The 21,507-nt window shown below is 41.5% G+C and overlaps 1 protein-coding gene across 1 annotated transcript in view; it reads right to left on the bottom strand.

Annotated features, from left to right (window-relative positions):
• Positions 1–15,485, bottom strand: part of tfap2d (transcription factor AP-2 delta (activating enhancer binding protein 2 delta)) — a gene marked incomplete at both ends in the record, with an annotated part of 17,246 nt that extends 1,761 nt beyond the window's left edge. Inside the window, 7 exons of the mRNA XM_084082561.1 lie at positions 284–397; positions 1,047–1,188; positions 1,914–2,032; positions 4,291–4,456; positions 10,537–10,597; positions 13,961–14,482; positions 15,447–15,485. Of these exons, the coding sequence (XP_083938687.1) occupies positions 284–397; positions 1,047–1,188; positions 1,914–2,032; positions 4,291–4,456; positions 10,537–10,597; positions 13,961–14,482; positions 15,447–15,485 (1,163 nt within the window). The remainder of the gene's footprint in view (positions 1–283; positions 398–1,046; positions 1,189–1,913; positions 2,033–4,290; positions 4,457–10,536; positions 10,598–13,960; positions 14,483–15,446) is intronic.
• Positions 15,486–21,507: the final 6,022 nt, after the last annotated feature.

Genomic DNA, 21,507 nt, shown 5'->3' with positions numbered 1-21,507 from the left:
CATGCCAACTGACAAACTGCACAGTTGCATCTTTCAAAATGGCAAACGGAGTGGAGAACAGCCAAAATGGAGGAGCCCCATCACTCCTCTTGGGCAAACAACACAGGCTGTCTTGTTGCACATATTGAGGGACTCCAAACTGGCAACCTGGTGTCAGAGCCATTACTACTTTTCAATATTGAGTCTGTGTGACTGTGTGCGTGCGTGCATACATACGCGTACACACACATGTGTGCACATTTCTATGTGTACGTCTGCTGTCCTACGTGTGTATATGTGTTACCTGAAGTGTGTGAGGTGTCTCTGTATATCCAGGTCCAGTATGGGGGTAGGTCTGGAGGAGCCCAGAGGAGAACGGTCTTGGCTCAACAGGTCCTGGAACTCCTTACAGATTTGCCTGACAGAGACACAGAGACAGGGAGAGGGAATAAGGTTACACAGTGTAAAATCACAAGTGTCAATGTATCCATTTATAACTCAAAATACATTAACAGGATTATTAACTCAAGATTTTACTGTGTACCGTCTGTCTCTCACACAACCTTTATGTGGTTTTGTCTGTGGGTTGTTGTTGGGAGTCTTACTCAAGCAACATTTTGCATCCTCAAAATGAATTATATTTTTTGTCAGAACAACAACAATCACCTTAAAGATGTGACGACAAAACTGGTGGCACCTTCACTATTTAGGCCCGTGTGATGTTTTTGTGAAGACCTAAGCCTGCTTTTACAATCAAATAAACATGTCTATTATAGATTATGAATTAATTGCAAGTAAATTCAAGAGTCCAATATTGGTGGAAGCCCTATACTTGGTCCATTCCTTTTTTCCTCTACATCAAATCCCTTTACTGAAAATAGCAGTTCTACAAGCTCAGAATATGTCATGTTGCTACGCATTATGAGCATGTAGATCAGCCATTTCCACTGAATCTTCGCCTCAGAAAAGGGACACTAGGGTTCATGTTTTTAAATCAGGCCGAGGTGCGACCCTGCAACTTCTCCTGAAGTCTGTTTGTGCGTGCGACATGCGTGTCGTGTTCTCACTTGGTAGCCAGCACCATCTTCTTGCGTGTGTTTGTCTCTTTCGGCTCACTGTGCTGTCTGGCCAGGTGTTCTCCAACTGCTTTTGTCGGAAACTCTGTCTCACAGGTGTAGCCAAAGTCCCTCGCCAGGTGGAGTGCCTCACCTGTACACACAGAGAAAAAGGGGAGTAATGAGACCAACCCATTTTGGGACACAGACCTGTTTGTATGGGTTGTGAGTAAATATCCCATTTTCATACCGTTCCTACACAAAAAAAAATCACACCCAGTGTGAAGTGAGCGGTGTGGTCATCACAGTGATGGAAGCTCACTTTATAAAAAGAAATGTTTTTTTTTTAAGTGCATAGTCCTATTTATCGGTTATTAATTTCATCATGTGTCTCGCTAGCCAATCACAGTGCTGAATAGAGTCAGCCAATAGAGTCAGCCAATCACAGTACAGCTAGGGGTGTACTAATGTAGAGGGGTGTGCTATTATGAGCCAATCACAGTACAGCGAAGGGTGTACTAATGAGGTGTCCCAACCCCACTTATAGGAGCGGCTACACCGCTCAATTAAAAAAGATTTCAGAAATGTTTTAACCTTTCAAAACTAATGAAAATAGTAGATCTATTAGCTCACAACCCTGCGATAGGTTGTGAGCTTGTAGATCTGCTATTTCTACTCTTTTCTAAATAGGGCCTAAGTGATTCATCGCATATCTTTGAAAGTTTGGGTCCCAGGTCTTGAGCTGAAATAGTTTTGGGTCTTGAGCTGAAAAGGTTTGGGAACCCCTGCTATAAAGGAGGCAATCAAATGAAAAACCACAGTAGTAGAAGGTCCAGCACCCAGGAAGTGTTTAGATTGAATTGTTTGAAAGGTCCATACCTTCCACCAGGGATGTGAGCAGTGTGACGTTGGCAGCTTTCCTCCGGCCCGCCGGCAGGTTGAGGCCCAGACGGTCGAGTTTCTCGCGAAGACACCGGCCGCCATTCTTAGACTTCGCTCTGCAGAATGAAGAGATGAATATTAAAAGAGAAATGTTTTCCCTACCAACCCTCCTTGTGCCTCTAACATGTAAACTTTAAGATTTTTACATACTGTATATACATCATTTGTTATTGTTACATCTCCGGCTGTTTGTGTGTTCAAATTCCATGGGCCTGCTAAAACCATATAGTGAGAAGTGTTGCTGCAATAGAGGTAATTATGTTATTATAAAATATGGCAGGCTATGCCTATAGATCAGTCTGTGCTCAATCAGATCTTATATTTAGCTCTTCCGAATATTTTGTAGTAAAGTAAAATTCAGATTTTATTCGGAGATGGATCCTTACGGGCACATTTTTACACTCTCATAGTTAAATTGACTCTCTTGATTTCAGTTTGTAAGGTCTGATCATCCATATCACATTTGATATTCAGTATGTGTACATTTGTGTACATTGTACATTTGATTCAGTATGTGCATAAATATAAATAGCAATATATACTGTAGCTATTACAGATTCGTTCAAGAACAATTAAAAAAAGGAATACAAAAATAAAGTGTTAACAAATTCTCTCTGCAAATGTAAAGCTATTATATAGCCTGCAAGGATTCCATACCTTTCATTCAGGTGCACACATCCCTAGAAATACCTACGGTGTGCAATTTGGCTTTCAAAACAGCTATCCACAATTGCTTAACAACTTCAACCCTGGCGCTATTCTTGGCACGTCATAATAGGCAAACATTTGGCAAAAATGGCAGATCTATACAATCTCAACGCATCGCACAATGGTGCATTGTGAGCTTATAGACGGGCCATTTTTGGCAACGAGATTTGGTGTAGAGGGACAAAAGGAGTGTGTCCAGGATAGACCCCAGGGGGATCCCCGTCAATGAAGTATAGGGTTTAACCCAGGAAGACCTGAGGAGGATTCTACAAATGTCTTCTAAATCCTAACAGATTTCTGATGTTTCTGATGTTGATTTATCAGTGGTGCTCAAACTCTTTCATGTCCAGGACCCGCAAAATTATATGTATTTGGCCACGGACCCCCATCTCAAAATATTTTGTTCCAGTGACCCCCAGAAGCAAAGATTTGAGTTTAAATATTCGCTTTAAAACATATATATTCAAAGATTTGCACATGTTTTCAAATATTTTTTTTTTTTTTGGCACAAAGTTACGCGCTTGTATATCTGCTTTTTTTGAATAGCCAAAGTATAAAATAATGTTTAAAGTGGTTAAAAACTAAAATGACACAGATGCTTTCCCAGTTTAAATGGGTTAAGTGGTTAAATCCATTTTCTGAACACGGCATAGTATCAGCGCTATCTCTATGTCTCTCCATACTATTATTCTATAATCTAATACGACGAGAGTCACAAGCAATTTACTCGGCAGTCAAATGAATGCACAGAGGTTTTATTTCCTGACAAACAATGTGATGAGACGTTTTGATACAGAGTCTACACCATATACACAGTCCCAGATGTGCAATTGAGTCCAATCACCTTCTATGATGATGCTGACGTTGATGCTGTACATTTTTATTTCTGATTATGAGCACACATCTGTCTTTTTTTTTCATGTTTTGCACATCACTGATACCTCAGACATGTCCTCTGCTGTCCATCTCTCTCACTCTCACTCTCTCTGTCTCTCTCACTTTTGCTCTCATTCTCTCTCTCCTCTCTCCCCTTTCCCTTTCTCTCAATCTCATCAATAATACAGCGCTGGCAACTCTTTCTTTCCTCTCCTCTCTCTGATGCTGGCGTGCTTTGGCCTGGTCTCTCCTCTCTCAGTCTCCCTGGGCACCACAGCGCGTGCAGCCCTGGTCCTGTTTCGCCTACAACAGCTCTACAAAATCAAGCAGTGCTCTCCAACTCCAGCTATAGCTTTAAGCTATCACAAGTGTTTTAGTTATTTTGCTATTTTGTTACTAGAAAGTTGTAGTTTTATAGCCTGCCGACCTCAAAGTGCATTCGCTGGTGTTCCCATTTAGATGGTGTTTATTTTTGTGGTGATATCTTTCTGTCATGTAAGTTGTGTTGGACGGTGAGGTTCTCACCGTCCAACAGGCCTGTCCAACAGGCTTGGAACGAAGGCCACAACATACTGTATGTATGTGTGTGTGTGTGTGTGTGTGTGTGTGTGTGTGTGTGTGTGTGTGTGTGTGTGTGTGTGTGTGTGTGTGTGTGTGTGTGTGTGTGTGTGTGTGTGTGTGTGTGTGTGTGTGTGTGTGTGTGTGTGTGTGTGTGTGTCTGAGTGCTGACCTGCGGAGTATACCACCCAGTAGGGAAGCATTGAGGCACTCTGGCGGAGACAGTCTTCTCTTCACCTCAGCAATGGTGACTTTGTACTTTGAGGTGGAGCTGAGCAGTGACAGGCGGCCTGGTACTGAACAGAACAGATCAGTAGGGTTCACCACACACGTTCCTCCTGCGCAAACAAAACAAGATGTGCGTGTTGGATTGGTTGGACGGCTAGTGTAGTGCTAAGCGGTTTGGAAAGCAATACTTCCGTTCTATCGTTACAATGCAAAAGCCTGACTGTTATTTGAACTATTATGGGTAGCTTTTTATACCGTCACAGTTAAATTAACACTCCGGATTGTACAGTGTATGGGTTAAGAGTAGAATAGAATAGAATACACACTTTAGTGTCTACACTTTAGAAACTGCCTTTGGCTATTATAGTGCAGAGAGTTATAAAGAGTCACAAGATTAAATAAATGAATGAAATACAAATGAACACAATAAGACACATGGGGGAACAAGCCATATGCCTTCAGTACATATTGGCAGTGGATATTATGTTCAATAAAGTGCAAAAAGGTTAAGTTACAATACTTAAGGCTAGCTAGACAATCAATTACAGCTGCATATTTGCCACGAAAAAACAAAACTCTTAAAATGGTCTTAAATGTATCCTATTTTCAACTGACATTTTACAAAATCCATATAGTTATATTAAGTAGCCTACTGAATTACTCATATACATTTTTATTTCACTTTATACCAACAATCAATTTTTCCAAATTATACCTATTTCTGTATAGTATATGGAACTCTGTACTGAGTCAGTAATTGAGAATAAAACCTAAGGCTTGAATTGACGGTATTAAAAAATGCTACAGTAACATTGTCAGTATTAATTTAACTGACAATATAGGGTTTGAGCTAAATGGACCTGTACGGGTTGATTTGGATCAAATAGAAACTGTTCAAATTATGTAAATTTATTCCAATTAGGTTATTTTACTGATGCTTAATAGTAGCATAGCATTCAATAGTTTCAGTATGGGGAGCCAACCAAAATGTTTACACAAATATTTACTTTTTTCCCTAGTTAAATAACGCCAGGATAACCCCAGTTAGAGTGCACAGACTAAAGAGTAGCCCCATGTGACAAAGTAGCAAAGTTGTTTTTGTAGAGGTAGCTATGAACTCATAGTGAAAGTCTTTGTAAACAATTTGTATGAGACACCTGTGCAAGATGGAAGTGATGGAAAGAATGTGTGAGTCTCACATTGCAACAGTGCAACAGAGAATGAGAATTTTGGGCAGTGTGTGAATGTGCACCCTGAATACACAATCTATGCTCTAATGATCCTGACAACATTATTGACATTTGCCTAAATATGTAAAAATATGAATGATTATGGAACATTTTGTCAACAATATGACATATTTCTATTCTTAATATACAATTGAATTCCTTTTCATCGCATTTCTTAACCCTTTCATACTGAACAAATTGTATACGCACGCACGCACGCACGCACGCACGCACGCACGCACACACACACACACACACACACACACACACACACACACACACACACACACACACACACACACACACACACACACACAGATATGTATACTGTATATAGATATCTATTTTTTAAATTTCTTTTACTGTAAGTGGCCCATGCATCTAGGCTTTAAAACGTTTATTTGTGTCATATTTGTTGTGTGATATAACAAGTCATTAATACATTGATGTAGCATGCTATCATACTTGAACATCCAACAAGTACAACAATACAAGGTTTCTTTATTGATCCAAAGGCAAGGAACATCACCTCTACTATTGAACATGCTTTTTTCATTTATACTTCGATGTGTATTTTTACATTAAGTCAATAATCCAGCCTGTATGTACAGTACATCTGCACCAAGACTAGGAGGTAATAATAATAATAATAATATAATAATAATTATTATTATTATAATTATAATAATAACGATAATCATAATAATGAAAATGCACCAGCTACAAGTTTGATTCCCCATTTTACTGTAGACTACTGACTTTGTGAATAAATGGCTACATTTCTTTATTTTATATATATATATATATATATATATATATATATATATATATATATATATATATATATATATATATATATATATATATATATATATATATATATATATATATATATATATATATATTGCCTCACATTATTAATTGCAAATATTGGATATCATGTATCAACTGCTATGAGTAGGCATGTTTATTAAACACAAACTTGAACTAAGGACTCTAGCATCTGAAACCCGAGGCTATTGTCTGATGTCGGCTTCTATAATTAATTTGCCTCGTTATCAAGTCTATCTTAACAGCGGGGCGTGTCGCTTTGTTTTTAGGCCATGAGCGGATACGTGGAATGCAGGAAATCACGCAATGTGGGCCCTGTGCCTGGCGGACTAGAACAATTCTATGGACCATAATATGAGGCTATTATGTTGGGGCAATGGATGACTGTGTGTGGAGTATTTTTATTCACATGCAGGACGTTTTCTAAAGGTATTTTTTACGATTTGTACCAATCTTTGCTGAAGGCGATAGGACATCAAATGCAGCCCAAACTGCTTTACATAAAAACGATCAACAAAAGAAAAATAACGCAATATTAAACAAGGGCACTATAGGCGCTATTGATTAAAAATGACCCGAATGAGCACCATTGCAGGTGTGGACAGCGACAACCGCTCTGAATGCATTTCAGCACCTGGACAGCACCTGCTAATGTTATGGCCTTTAGTGGGAGCTGTCCAGGTGCTGAAATGCCTTCATAACTAGGTGCTTATAGTGGGAGCTGTCCAGGTTCTGAAATGCCATCATGGCCTTTACAAGGTGCTTTGTAGGTGCTGTCCAGGTGCTGAAAAGAGGTCGTGCTGTCCACACCTCCGTGGTGCTGAAGCCACCGGTACATCCATGCATGCTCTACTCCAACTGACCATGGAAATTATAGTAGGCCCTACTCCAAACATAATTAATCTGTAGGTAAACACAAAAGTGTGGGCCAGGTCTAGGATATTATTATGCTAGGCCTCGATGTGTGTGTGTGTGTGTGTGTGTGTGTGTGTGTGTGTGTGTGTGTGTGTGTGTGTGTGTGTGTGTGTGTGTGTGTGTATGTGTGTGTGTGTGTGTGTGTGTGTGTGTGTGTGTGTGTGTGTGTGTGTGTGTGTGTGTGTGTGTGTGTGTGTGACAGACACATACCGGGCAGACCTGTCTGTCAGCCTCACGCGCTTTGACAGGGCGCGCGTCTCTGAAAGCTGCGGGTTCACGTCATATTAATTCCCCCTAAAATGTTTTGATTCAAAGTAGTTTGTATTTTATGTTGCCAAGGGCAATCGAAAAGAGCTATTGCCGGTATAGTGCAGTCAGTGGAGCGCGCGGGCCCAGAGGCGATAACGGTATTTAAGCAACGGAGAGTAGCCTCGGGCTGCGGCGCGAGCGGCGGGCGGGATCACACGCGGAATCAAGTGCCTTTTACGGAGTTTGCCACGAAAATTAAAGAAAAAGAGACACGGGCCAAATGTCATTCTCTCGCCTGTTTTAACAACAATGTTTATAGCTCCAGTCAGCCCACACAAAAAAGCCGCCGCCAGTGTCTTGACTAGAAAAAGTGTGGGTGCGCACGCGCTGCCACGGAGGCGCGCGTCTGCGAGATGAGCTTGATCAGGATTGGTTGTAAGAGCCGAACGGGGGAAAGTGATACCGGCTTGATTAAAACACAGACGACTCCTCCTAAAGTAGGATCCGCGTTTTCTTGAGTGATTTTCTTTTGAAAAAAGGGTTATGTGAATATTCATGGCGCGCCAAAGCCTCAGTCAGAAAGAACAACATTAATATGATCTCCACTGAATTCGGGGGCCCCGCTCGGCATTAGCATATCAAAGCGTGCGCCCGAGGCGAGAGAAGCTATCGATACGGGGAGCGGGAGGTAAAGCAAAGATTATTGGTTGTGATGGTTTGGAGCGGGGCTGAGCTGCAGGGCGAAATACAGCACACCATTAACCGAAAGTGATAGCGGAGGGATTCCCGCGTCAATCCGCGAGAAAAGCCCCGCCAACACCTAGGCGAGAGCTGATGAAAAATTAAACCACGAGACACAGCCTTTCCTTTCTGTAGGCCTATATGGAAAAACTACACATGTGTGTATAGGCTACACAGTCAAAATCACCAGTGTTCATTTAACTCCGAGAGTAGTGTACACATGGAACCTTTATGGCATTGGTTCTCAAAGTGGGGTTCAGGGACCCCCAGGGGTCCTTGGGGAGGTTCCAGGGGGTCCCCAGCAAAATTACTTAATATGGCATCACAATCATTTTAACCACTTATACGTTGGATATTTAAAAAAGAAAATCTAAATTATTCAAAATCTTTCAATTTTCTTGAAAATGGTAAGATTTTGAATAATTGATGTCCTTTTTTTGGACACAAATCTTCTTTTCTGCGAGTCCCTGGCTGGCACAAATCATTTTCAGATGGGGGTCCGTGGCCAAATATATATCAATTTGGGGGTCCTTGACATGAAAAGGTTTGAGAACCACTGCTTTATGTGTTATTTGTACCCTGCTCTCGGAGTTAAATTAACATTGAGTATACTTTGCAGTGGCAGCAGCGTGAATAAGCGTTCCGACTATAAAAGCAGGCTTTGATGGAGCAGGCGCACATCTAGCTTGGGTTAAAACCCGGAGAGCACTCATGAGGAAATTGCTTCGTGCACGCTATAGCTCTAAAGCCTCATCTTTCACCCTGCAAACTTGCAGAATTGCCAACATTTCTGCTCACACCTGCATGGTAGCCTACACTTGTAGGAATCACACACTGAAATGAAAAAAAAGAAAGCAGTCCCCGTGCTTTCCTTTGTTTTGTGACAGTAGGAGGCTTGATTTGTTATTTCGACTTAAGAGGATGGTTTATATGGTGTTTAGAACAGACACATGCAGTAACAAACAATGGTTGCATTGGGAATACATATTTATATTTTAATGCATTGGTGTTTAACGAATATAAGAATGCGTCTATAAGAGATCAAGCGCCACATATGGCAATCATTCAAGAAAAACAGAAACCGTGTCCTTAACTCATCATTCTTTAAACTAAAGTCATCTTTATTCAAGAATGTTCTTTCCTTTCATTACCTAGGCTGCTGAATCATTGTTTCTTAGTTAGCATGTAAGCTTGTACTATAGGCTAAGCATAGGATTAGCTGCTTGGCTCACTAGCCTGATAGCATGTTTAGAATAGCCTACCATAGCTTTGCTTGCAGCTCGAATTATCATCATATAATAATATAAAATATATCATCTATTCATTATAGCCTATATTTTAATTAAGGTAGTTGAGAAATAGAAACAGCCAACAACGTTGTTTGGGCAATTATATCCTATATAAGACAATTCTGCTTCACAAAAAATGACCATTACACTAATAGGCTATAATAACAGCCTTGCACTGCCGTATATAATTTTAAACGGAATTTTAAAAATATATATATTCTGCACATCCAGATGAATGAATAAATTGTTGTTTCGTGTATTTCAAATTAACAATGTTAAAATATAATTTGAGATGTTTTGCACCAAAACATTATATATATCAAGATTATATATATATATATATATATATATATATATATATATATATATATATATATATATATATATATATATATATATATATATATATATATATCAAATTTAAAATAATAATTGTAATTTATTTATTTGACAAAACCCTGCAAAATACGAAAGCATGTGTTCAGAATAAGCTTCTAGGAGAAATCTTGAATAACGATTGATGTCGAAACTATAGGTTTAATCGTCGACATGCCTCGACATGCCTTTATTATGTTTTAGCCTCTCTTTTTTTTTGCTTAAACTTAATCTTATATTCTTCAATTACGCAAGGGTGATGATGATGCTTGCCAAAAATAACTGATCTACAAGTGAACAACACGAAAGCGTTGTAGCCTGTAGCCTAGATTAGTTATTTTTCTTCCCCTACGGTGTATACAATTGGGGCGTCAGAACGTGTGTCTAAACAGGCAAGGGGGAGAATAAAGAGGCACTCCTCTCCTCGTGTTGGTATGTTGACAGGAGACAGGCGAGGAGTGCTGTTCCTCCTGTTTGTGTGTGTGTTGGCTGTCTTCTCGTGTCAGCTGCTACTGTTTAACCGCTACATATAGAACAACTAGTGAACGGAGGGAGCCTTACCTCTCCGGATGACGCCTCCCTGGCCGTTCAGCATCAGCCCACACTGTGCCTCCACGGAGCCCTGTGGAGATACGGTTTCATTAATATGAATCAAAGAGAAGATATTAAAAAATGTGTGACTCAGGCAGAATGTTTTTAGAATTATTATTATTTTGACGTATGAGCCATTGGACTTTTTGAGAATTGTAACAAAACATGTTTTAAAATGTTGCAGGCCAACCTGTTGTACCAAAATAATGTAATATTTTGACTTTTTGGTACAATTTTGACCAAAATTCAACATGTGCCTTGAGGGGAGGGGGGGATTGTCACAATATGACTTTTGGGGAATATTATTTACCATTCTGTCCCTATCAAGCCATAACTCGGATGCTGCTGAGTTGGCTCAAGCAGACTTAGCAAGGTTGGCAGGGCGACTTGCTCGGTGGTGCCTCCTGTGGCTCAAGTCCGCTTGAGATGGTGCACTTGGTCGTTTTAACAGTTTTGTTGTCTGATTGACAAAAATTGTTGACGCATTTGCTAATGCTGAAGTCCCTTAAAGTCAAAACGTGCCTTATTTGCAACACTATAGTGTTTATGGAACCTGTTAGCGCCGCCATTTTGCTGCCGACGCAGGGCTCGCGTGCAGGGGCCTGCTATCAACAATGTCATCAAGAAAAGAGAACACGAGCCTTTATTCAGAAAACACTTAATCCCTCGTGTGAGCCTCGAGGCCGGGCCCCGAACCCCCGGTTCACCCGTGCACACACAACCCCTGATTAAAATGAAATAAAGCTGAAAGGGCCTTGTTGTAGCTCCCCCCCCCTTCTTCTTTTTTTATTCCGCAGCTAAAGTGATTATAAAATCAATATACAAAACGCAGAGGTCTTGCATGAATTAGCTTAGTGACGGGCGAAAGGTGTGGCAGCTCCTTTTGTTCAGCATGAAAATCTCTTTACGCGCTCAAAGATGCGACCGTGCTGCACGGGGCTGGGCGCATCTGTTCTGTTCTGCTGGAAACTCAGGTTCATGTGCCACTCTTTCTTTTTTCCCTTTCTTTTTTTCTTCAAAAGGTTCAACTTCGCGTGTGTGTGTGTGTGTGTGTGTGTGTGTGTGTGTGTGTGTGTGTGTGTGTGTGTGTGTGTGTGTGTGTGTGTGTGTGTGTGTGTGTGTGTGTGTGTGTGTGTGTGTGTGTGTGTGTGTGTGTGTGTGTGTGTGTGTGTGTGTGCTTCAATAAAATATGATTTAAATAGTAGACTATTGAAATAGCACAGCCTATATATATAGGAAGCTGCAACATTTGTTCCTATAGGTTTATAGCGATTAGTGGTCTATACATTACTCCTGTTATTAATTTAATTGGAAATTAACTAAAAATATTTTTTAATACATGGTGTTAAAATATATTTGTATAGAATAGCTTAAACAGACATTTATTCTCATGATAATTCAAATATATCTAGCTTGGTAACAAGGTTCAAAGTGATAGAATTTTCAACTAAATAACTAACATGGATACTTAATAATAACAGCATGAATTGCTAAATAACAATTGTGAAAAGTACTGAATAATGAAAAACATAAAGACGGAATTCTGAATATCAATTGGCTTCTACAATTACTTTTGCAATGTTGTTATTATTATTGGATAACAATTATTATTAATAGCGTGCTTCATGCAGGCATTAAGGCTTAACAATGACAAATCAAAATAGGGAATGACATAACAAAATATCCAAATGTATTAAAATAAAACAAAATTATTATCATTGTTCAATGTTCTATAGATATGAATACATACATATTAAAAACAAAACATATTATAATAATAATATCCTAATAACAATATCATAATAATAATAATAATAATAATAATACATATTAATATTTGCTTTTAAAAATTGTATGACCATAATAGGAAAGTCTCAAAAGTGAGAAAGCAGTAGCCTGCGGTGCTATCAGTTAAGCCCCAGCAAGGTAAATAGTTAACGCAACTGAAATTATTTGTCAGTATGTTAAACCGTATTTAAGCATAGACGTCTTTAACTATAGCTCAGATGTCGCTGCATAAATAACCAAGTTGATTGACGTTAAGTCCGTAATTGGATAAACTACGGTGCTTTACGGCGCTCGAGCGGGCCATTGTGCCCCGAACCCCGATCCGTTAATCCGCCCTTTACCGGAGAATAGAGAACCAGCGGCTTTTCTCTGCCTCAGCAGACAGCCGGACACACACACACACACACACACACACACACACACACACACACACACACACACACACACACACACACACACACACACACACACACACACACACACACACACACACACACACACACACACACACACACACACACACACACACACACAAGAACAGTGCAAATTCGTTCTCATCTCGCCCATTTCTTTACATCGAAAGGAATTATGTAAAATATGGGTCACGTGTGTTTCAGGAAAAATAAAGGGCCGATTTCACAATAGAATAGTATAGACTGCTAGTCAATTAACCTTTAGAAATGGGCCTGCCTTTCAGAATCACGGTCCGTGTGGACTTGACTCTTATTTAACCTACACTCATTGGATATATCAAGTTCTCTTTTTTCTCTTATACTTGGCATCGAGATTAGCTAAAGAAGCTATCGAATATTGTTTAGCCCAGTAGAATGCATTCTTTGGTGGAGTGTACTGGTCTATAGCGTCTGCAGTGCCGATGGGCTATTTTACAAAAGGCACAAGCCGGGCAGACAGACTGTTAACGGCGGGCAGACAGACAGACATCTGGCCCCGATATTCTGGATTTGCTGCCTGTGAGGTTGGTACAATGGGAAAAAAGGCTGTTTTGAAGGAGTAGGGCAGTGGGGCAGTGGGTGAATAGGGCACTGGGACAGATGCTGAATGGGCCAGGTTAGGTATAGGACCAGGCCAGACCAGGGCAGCTGAGCTTCTACGATTATGGATGAACTTGAGAGGGTTTGAATGGGAACGAGGGGGACAGGAGGAAAGAAACAAGTCAGCTATGCCAGTGGTTCTCAACCTGTGGGTTACATAATTCCTTTTGATGTAAAGAAGTGGGGGTTTATACTATACAAATTGGTCAAATTGTCAAATAATTGAAAAATTGCTGAAATAATAGAACTAATTGTGAAAATAGCTAATCTACAAGCTCACAACGCCTTGCAACTGTGCTTGTAGATCAGCTATTTTCACAATATTTATCTGTGGAACCGAGTCACACTAAATGTAATACCTTACAAATATATGATTATTTTAGGGGGTCCCCAGTTCAAATATGATTTATTTTGGTGGGGGTCGCGGCCTGAAAAGGTTGAGAACCACTGAGATATGCTTTTGGAGTTGAGAGGCGGCTCAACCAGGGAGGGATGGAGGGGGGCAGGGAGGGAGGGGGGAGGAAGGAGTAGAGGCATACTGTCGGTTTAGGTACCTGCAGGTCGTCCGCCCCGGGCGGAGGGAGACCCAGGCCGGCCGCGGGCAGCAGCCTCTGGTCCGGGTGGTGCATGCCGACGCCGTAGGCCTGAGAGCCGTGTGACGTCATGAGCGACAGGTCGTGGCGGCGGTAGGCGTCGAGGCATCCCAGCTCGCGCCGCTGCTGCTCGTCCAGGCACGACGACTTGAGGGCCGAGCGGGCGTTGTGCAGGTTGATGAAGTCCGCCGAGTCCCCGTGGTGGATCTGCTGGTAGTACTGGCCCGAGTGCAGCGAGTTGAGGCCGTAGGCCTCCGGGCCGGCCACGGCCGGGTGCGAGTGCTGGAACTCGTAGTGGAAGGACTGGTGGTGCAACGGGGTGTACTGGTGGTTGGCCGAGAAGTAAGGCGAGGCGAACTCCGTCCCCGCCGTGGCCGGGTAGGTGAGCGGCGAGGAGGAGGAGTATGCGACCGAGGAGTTGGCCACGGACTCCAGGCAGCCCAGCTGCATCAGGCGGTAGCTGTTTGATCCGTCGTGACGTATCTATACGAGGAATATAACCATACGAGAAAATGTATATCAGGCGATGTCATTTAGCATCAGCTATACTACCAATGGTTCTCAAACTTTTACGCTCCAAGGTCTCCCCCTTCAGACAGTGTACAAATGGAACCAAATGGAACCAAACGGGTCCATTTGGTTCCATTTGTATACTGTCTGAGTTACATACTTGTAAGGGTCAATTTAGACCCCCCTAAAGGAACCAAGAGAGTCCCTGAAAATCCACTTTGAGAACCGCTGAGCTATACTGACTCCTCTCTCTCTCTTTCAGTCGAGTCGAGCTTTTAACGCAGACTGCTTCTCCAAACATGCTCAAACACAACTCAAAAACACAACTCACACACACGCACACTGCACTCAAAGCGGTTTTTCTTTCCTTCTTCCTTAAAACCACCTGAAGGAGATGTCATTTCCACAAGCCCGGGAGGGGAACGATCGCACGGCAACAGGAGCCCTAGGTGTTTCCTTTTCTCTTTCCTTTTTTTTTTAGTGGGGGGTGCGTGCCTGTCACTCTTCTGCAGTGTTTTAAAAGGCGTGCTGTTATATGTTATTATTACCGAGCTGCTGGCAAATTTACTGTCCCAGCTCTCTCTCACATTACAATGGATGGCAGGTAAGAAGAGTCAGACACACCAAGAGAGGTGTTCCGCCCTAAAATGTTCTAATCACATCGTTACTCGCGTACACACACACACGAGCCTCATTTACTTCCCCACTCTAATAAAAAAAAACATTGTTTTACCGGCAGCGCTATAGACACAGCTAGCAATTTCTCTCACCATCATGTTTTTTTTTTTTTTTTGTAATCCACGCGTTTGCCACAACAGATGCTGTAACGAATTTTACTGTACCTCCATTTCACCCAACCAATACGATCACAATAACTTCTATAATTTCATAATTATACGAATGGAGGCTATAAGAAATAATAATAATAATAAATTACCTCTGCGTCGTGGACCAGACCGGGGAAGGTTGCTGACATTGTGCTTTCTCCAAAGTAACCCGGGTTTTTTTTCTCTTCCTCGCCGATCGAATAATAAAAAATGCGTTAAAATCCCAAAACCAAGAGAAATGGAAGAAAGTCCCCCGCGTGCGCTCGGTATAACGGCAGAAAGCTGGTGGATGGCGAGCGTCTCCCCTCTGCACGGACGGGGCTGGCTCACGGATTTTGTACTTGCAGGGTATTTCTCGGCTGATGTCGTAGGTCCCTTGGTAATATAGAAGTTTTGAAAATTAAGCATCAGCACTGAGGAATGGGAGGACAATAGACGGAGCGGAGCATCCCAGGAGACAAGGAATAAATATTGTATCTTCGCCTTAATAAGGAACCAAGTGCTTCTTTCAACATTTTTCTACTCTTTTTGTGGACATTTTCTTTTTGAGCCGTTTGTATTTTCACAACGACTATTGCGTGCTTTCTTCGTTTTTTTTGGTTTTTTTTGTTTTGTTATTTTTAAATTCACTCTGCATAAGTCATTTACAAAAGTGTACGGATTTCAGCGGAAATGTAAGTTTGTTTGAAATATTTAAGGGGTAATTTCGAAAATTACTCACCGAATAAAAATGGATTTTATTTTTTTCCCCTCAAAATACGTTTGTGATTTAATGATGATCTTCGATGGAGGATTTCATTTGGAAACTGAACCTTTTTCAATGCTATTTTCCTGCCTCAAAAGCCATAGACGACTCGTAATATTCATATTCTTCATATTATTGTTTTACGCAGTTTAATACAGAAACCTATAAATTGAAATGAAAACAATTGGCCTACATGTATATACAGTTTTCAAAGCCAATGCAATCAATATAGCCTAATTGATGATTTCACTTTAGCCCATTATTATTTTTTCTCTATTACATAAATTCAGATTAGGCTATATTTTAAAGCAGACGTTTCTCTTTTCCGGCAAAGACAAGGGTCAATTTACTAGCACATAAATCGACTGGTTTGTGACCATTGTTTTTACATTATTGCTACTTGTGGGAAACCAGAGGGATATGATGACATATTTCTGCATATGAACGCACAACATGGACGCGCAGCTTTTCATTCATGGAGCCTTTTTTTTTTCCTTTCTTTTTTTTCTTCTTCTTTTTCATCTCTTTTGCTAAATCTGTTGCTCGTGTGGGGTCAACCATCAAGTGGTGCTTTTGTGAAGAACCGAAGCACAAGACATTTTCTCAATCAAAGACATCTATTGTGTGTGACGAGAGGCGCGTGCGTGCCTGACTGGATGGAAGGAAGAAGGGGGACTGCTGCTTTATTTTAATATTCACTTTGGATCAGCACGAGACCTTTATGGTCACTTCATGGTCAGTCTGGTGACCCCGGCCTCAGCCTCCTGCTGACACTCACCTGCAGGGCGCGCGCCTTGGGTGCGTGCGCCTTTAGATTTCTTTGGCATTTAAAAAATAGCAGATATACAAGCTTGTAGATCTGCTATTTTTTTTTAAATCGTGAAAATGTATGTAAATCTTTGAATATATATATTTTAAAGCGAACATTTGTAACCCAAATATTTGTTTCTGGGGGGTCCCTGGAACAAAATATTTTGAGATGGGGGGGGGGTCCGCGGCCGAATACATATAATTTTGGGGGTCCTTGACATGAAAAAGTCTGAGAACCACTGATATATATACCAACATAAGTTTCTGGAGCTCTTATTATCAGAAGCGTCATGGTTGCGTTAGAAGGTTAGCCATGTCTCCAGGGATCTCCGATTCGTCTGGCACAACGTGAGAATTGAAGTGTCAAGTGTAGTAACTTCTAGTGAATGGTAGCCTATGTCTCCTCTTCATTCACTCCACTACAAATAAATAGGTAGGGTAAACAAAAAGAAAGACAAAAAAGTAAACTATTAGACATGAATTAGCCACATTTAGTTTTTTTTAGAGTATAAGCCTAATTCAATATATCCAAGTTGATAGTTTGGAATGGAAGCATATCTGGAACCGAAAACACGCAGCCAAAGTCAAAATACTTCTCAGTCACATTTGTTTGCCAAAATGACAAGGTGGTCGTTGAGCTAGACTACCTAACCGTGCACATGGCCGTTAGCAGTATGCCCACCCGGGGAGCAAAACAAACACAAACGAAGAAAAGCAGAGCTTCCGGTCACGGCCTATGGAGACGATGAGTAGAGAGCTTCTCTCTACTAGATACTGTCTAGATAGGCTGGAGGAGATATGAGAAGTGTGGGGGGAGCTCTCTATCTGCCTGCTCACTCTACTAAGCTACTCTATCAGTCTGTCAGATAGTGTCTGCCATGCAACTCTCTCTCTCTCTCTCTCTCTCTCTCTCTCTCTCTCTCTCTCTCTCACACACACACACACACACACACACACACACACACACACACACACACACACACACACACACACACACACACAGACAGACAGACAGACAGACAGACAGACAGACAGACAGACAGACAGACAGACAGACAGACAGACAGACAGACAGACAGACAGACAGACAGACAGACAGACAGACAGACAGACAGACAGACAGACAGACAGACAGACAGACAGACAGACAGACAGACAGACAGACAGACAGATAGATAGATAGATAGATAGATAGATAGATAGATATAGATTGGGGGCTGGGTGCTTTCGAAGGCTTTCAAAGCTCCAGCTCCCCTTAGTTAACCCGAATTATCGCGATTACTTGGGGCACCCCCCCCCCCCCCACCCCGCCCCCATGCACCCTCCCATCTTTCTATTTCTCCTCAATAGAACTCCATGCACCGCCCGTTACCTGCGGCCCATGCAGTCTGCCAGCCACACGGAGATAAATCAATGGCATGGGAAATAATCAGAGTTGTTATGGTTCGGGGTATTTCAGCTGTAACTGTAAGTCTGTAACCAAAGCGACTCCACAACTGATATTAATGTGCAGACTGTCACTGGGCCGACGCTATGACGCCGGTATTGACTCTGCACTTTAATTAAGGAATTTATCCTACCCATCTGTTCCTGCGGCTCTCTGGCCTTGGGTGCTTATAATAATAACAACAATAATAAAAAATGACTGGATCTGTGTATACACCTCGTCAAATAACTATAGCACCCCCCCAAAAAGAATCTTTATTTTCTTCCACTCCCAATTATAAACCATGCAGTACATATTTTGTACATCGTACAGGGGACCCTGTTGCACCATAAATCCCCATTAAGGCTTCTTCTGTTGTACGTTCCAGCGTGCCGTCGCAAAATGTATAAACTGTGTAAGCAACAAACCCAAACGTTATAGGCGGCGTTGCTTTAAATAGCCTCCTTTACAAGTTCTCAAGGTCTTTTATATTTTAATTAACTGTTCGATTGTTTTGCCTGGAGGCTCGACGAAACCTCCGGTTGGTGAAGGCCGGCTGTCGCATGCAAGGATTAAAAAGGATGCACACGAGGCCACCGGGTAGAGAGGAGAGAGGGAGGGGTGGGGGGGGGGGGGGGGGGGGGTGTAGATGGATGGAGAGAGAGGAGAGAGAGAAGCAGAAAATGAATCTGCGTGCATGCTTCTGTCTGTCATATAGGCCTACATGATCGTGTGTGTGTGTGTGTGTGTGTGTGTGTGTGTGTGTGTGTGTGTGTGTGTGTGTGTGTGTGTGTGTGTGTGTGTGTGGGTGTGTGTGTGTGTGTGTGTGTGTGTGAAAGAGAGAGAGAGAGAGAGAGAGAGAGAGAGAGAGAGAGAGAGAGAGAGAGAGAGAGAGAGAGAGAGAGAGAGAGAGAGAGAGAAAGAGAGGGAAATCGTATCCTCCACCAGTGGTGGAAAGTATCTAAGTACATTTACTCAAGTACTGTACAATTTTGAGGTACTTTTACTTTACTGGAGTATTTCCAAATTTCTATACTTTTATTTCTACACTACATTCTCAGAGACAAATATTATTGGCCTACCTTTAAAAAACTTTAGTCACTTGTTAATATAGGTTTTGATCATTACAAAACATAAATTTACCCACTTCAGCCCATATGCATTTCGGACATTTGAAAATAGCCGATCTACAATCTCACAATGCATCATGATGGGACGCACTGTGAGCTTGCAGATCTCCTATTTTCAAAAGATTTTTATACATTTTACACATTTGAAAACTTGAGACATTCTGCATGCATAATGAGTATTTTCTACTTTTGGTCCTTTAAGTACATTTTGATACCAATACTTTTGTACTTTTACTCATGTAACTTTTGAATACAGGACTTTTACTTGTAACGGAGTATTTCTACATAACAGTATTGATACTTTTACTTTTACTGAGAAAATAAATGTGAGTATTTATTCCACCGTCAAACCGAGGCACCAGTTGCACGGTAGACGGTGCTAATAGGGCTTAACGTGGAGGAGAGGCCCCGCTGCCTGCATGCATATACCGGGCGCCGGGAGCGCAGTAGCAGATGCGCAGTCAGTCAGTCAGTGTTCTCCGGGCTTGGAACCGCTCCATCTGCCGCCTGACGAGGCAAGGAAAGGGCTGATCACCGCAGCCAGCCCCCCAAACAGCCTTATACCACCCTCTCTCTCTATCAGCCCACAGGCAACACTTTCAGATGGGCGCCAGAACAGTCATGTGTGGACCAGTCGTCTCTGTTGCCCTATGACCATTTTTAGAGCAGGTGCCTTTAAAACCACCACATGTCACAAGAGCCTTATGTGATCCTCAAAACAGGCTTAATGTGTCAGTCAACATAATATTACGCTATACATGATGGATAGGTTATCAGAAGGTCTATAGCGGGCAAATTATAGGTATTTTATCCAAAATGATTCATTAACATTTAACAAGGATTCTTGTGGATTGTTCATTTGCAGTTAAGTCAACAAAACGGATGTGATTATTGTAATAACAAACACAATTGACGAACAATTTATTGAAGTCGTTCAATTAGTGAATTATTTCGGTTTGGACCAATACACACTTAAATTATGCTACTTAACGGTCCAACTTAGCCAACTTTGAACAGTATACTGTAAAATAGGCCAATAGTAAGCTGTCTCATGGTCAGGGTAAACTCTTGTGACACGTGATGGTGTAGAATAGATAGGAGACCCATGCTGAGCTGTAGGCCTATATACTGTAGGCTATACAGCACAAGGCCTACACATTAGACTATTAGTTGTTTACTCATTTTAATAACTAGCAGATTTAATCATTAATTCACTATATTTCTCAGGACTCCCGAGTCATGTCGTGCCTTTATGTTTACCCAATGTGTAGTAGGTATAGACCTAGTTTAACAAACGACCAGACAATATTATAATGATGTGTTTCATAAACGTCCTGAAGTCTGTCTGCTGCTCTTATGGACTATTAAATCATAAGCCTAATGTCTGTAGCTATTAGCTAATACAGTGGTTCTCAACCTTTTCAGGCCGTGACCCCCCAAAATAATCAACTGGGGACCCAGTTGCGAGCTTGTAGTTTTGGCTCTTTAAGTATTATTTGACAATTTGGACAATGTTTGACCAGTTTTTATAGTTTGTTGATTACTTTTGATGCCGTAATGGTAATTTTCCTTTTCTTTGTTTCTTTTTTGTTGAGGTATTGAAAAGGTCTTAATTGTCACTTAACTGTCATCTGGGGACCCCGATAAAAAAAAAATCATGTGGGGGGGGGGGGGGGGGGGGGGGGGGGGTGTTGGGGGGTTACAGGTTGAGAACCGCTGGGCTACAACAGTGCGCCGTGCCTCTTTACGCGCATGTGCGGGCCTTGTTTACGAGTCTGTCTGCTGTGTGGAATTTTAATCAGTCTGCTGCCGGTCAGACATGATCGGACTCATATGGACTCATATGGACTCATATGGCCATGAGCGTCCGTTAAGCCCGGCCATATACTCTACCTTTGCACTGGATAGAGAGAGAGACAGCCCAAATAACGACTGGACATAACAAACAGAACATGTTTGCCCTCGATCAACACAGAAAGCAATTAAGAAAATGCTAGTGTTTGACCTACATAATGACGACGTGCATAAAGAACCACAGGTTAATATGCTAATTTGGATCT

Source organism: Gymnoscopelus microlampas, assembly GCF_963454915.1.
Source record: "Gymnoscopelus microlampas genome assembly, chromosome: 16".
NCBI lineage: Eukaryota > Metazoa > Chordata > Actinopteri > Myctophiformes > Myctophidae > Gymnoscopelus > Gymnoscopelus microlampas.
The sequence above is the reverse complement of the archived record's forward strand: the minus strand, read 5'-3'. Positions and strand labels throughout refer to the sequence as shown.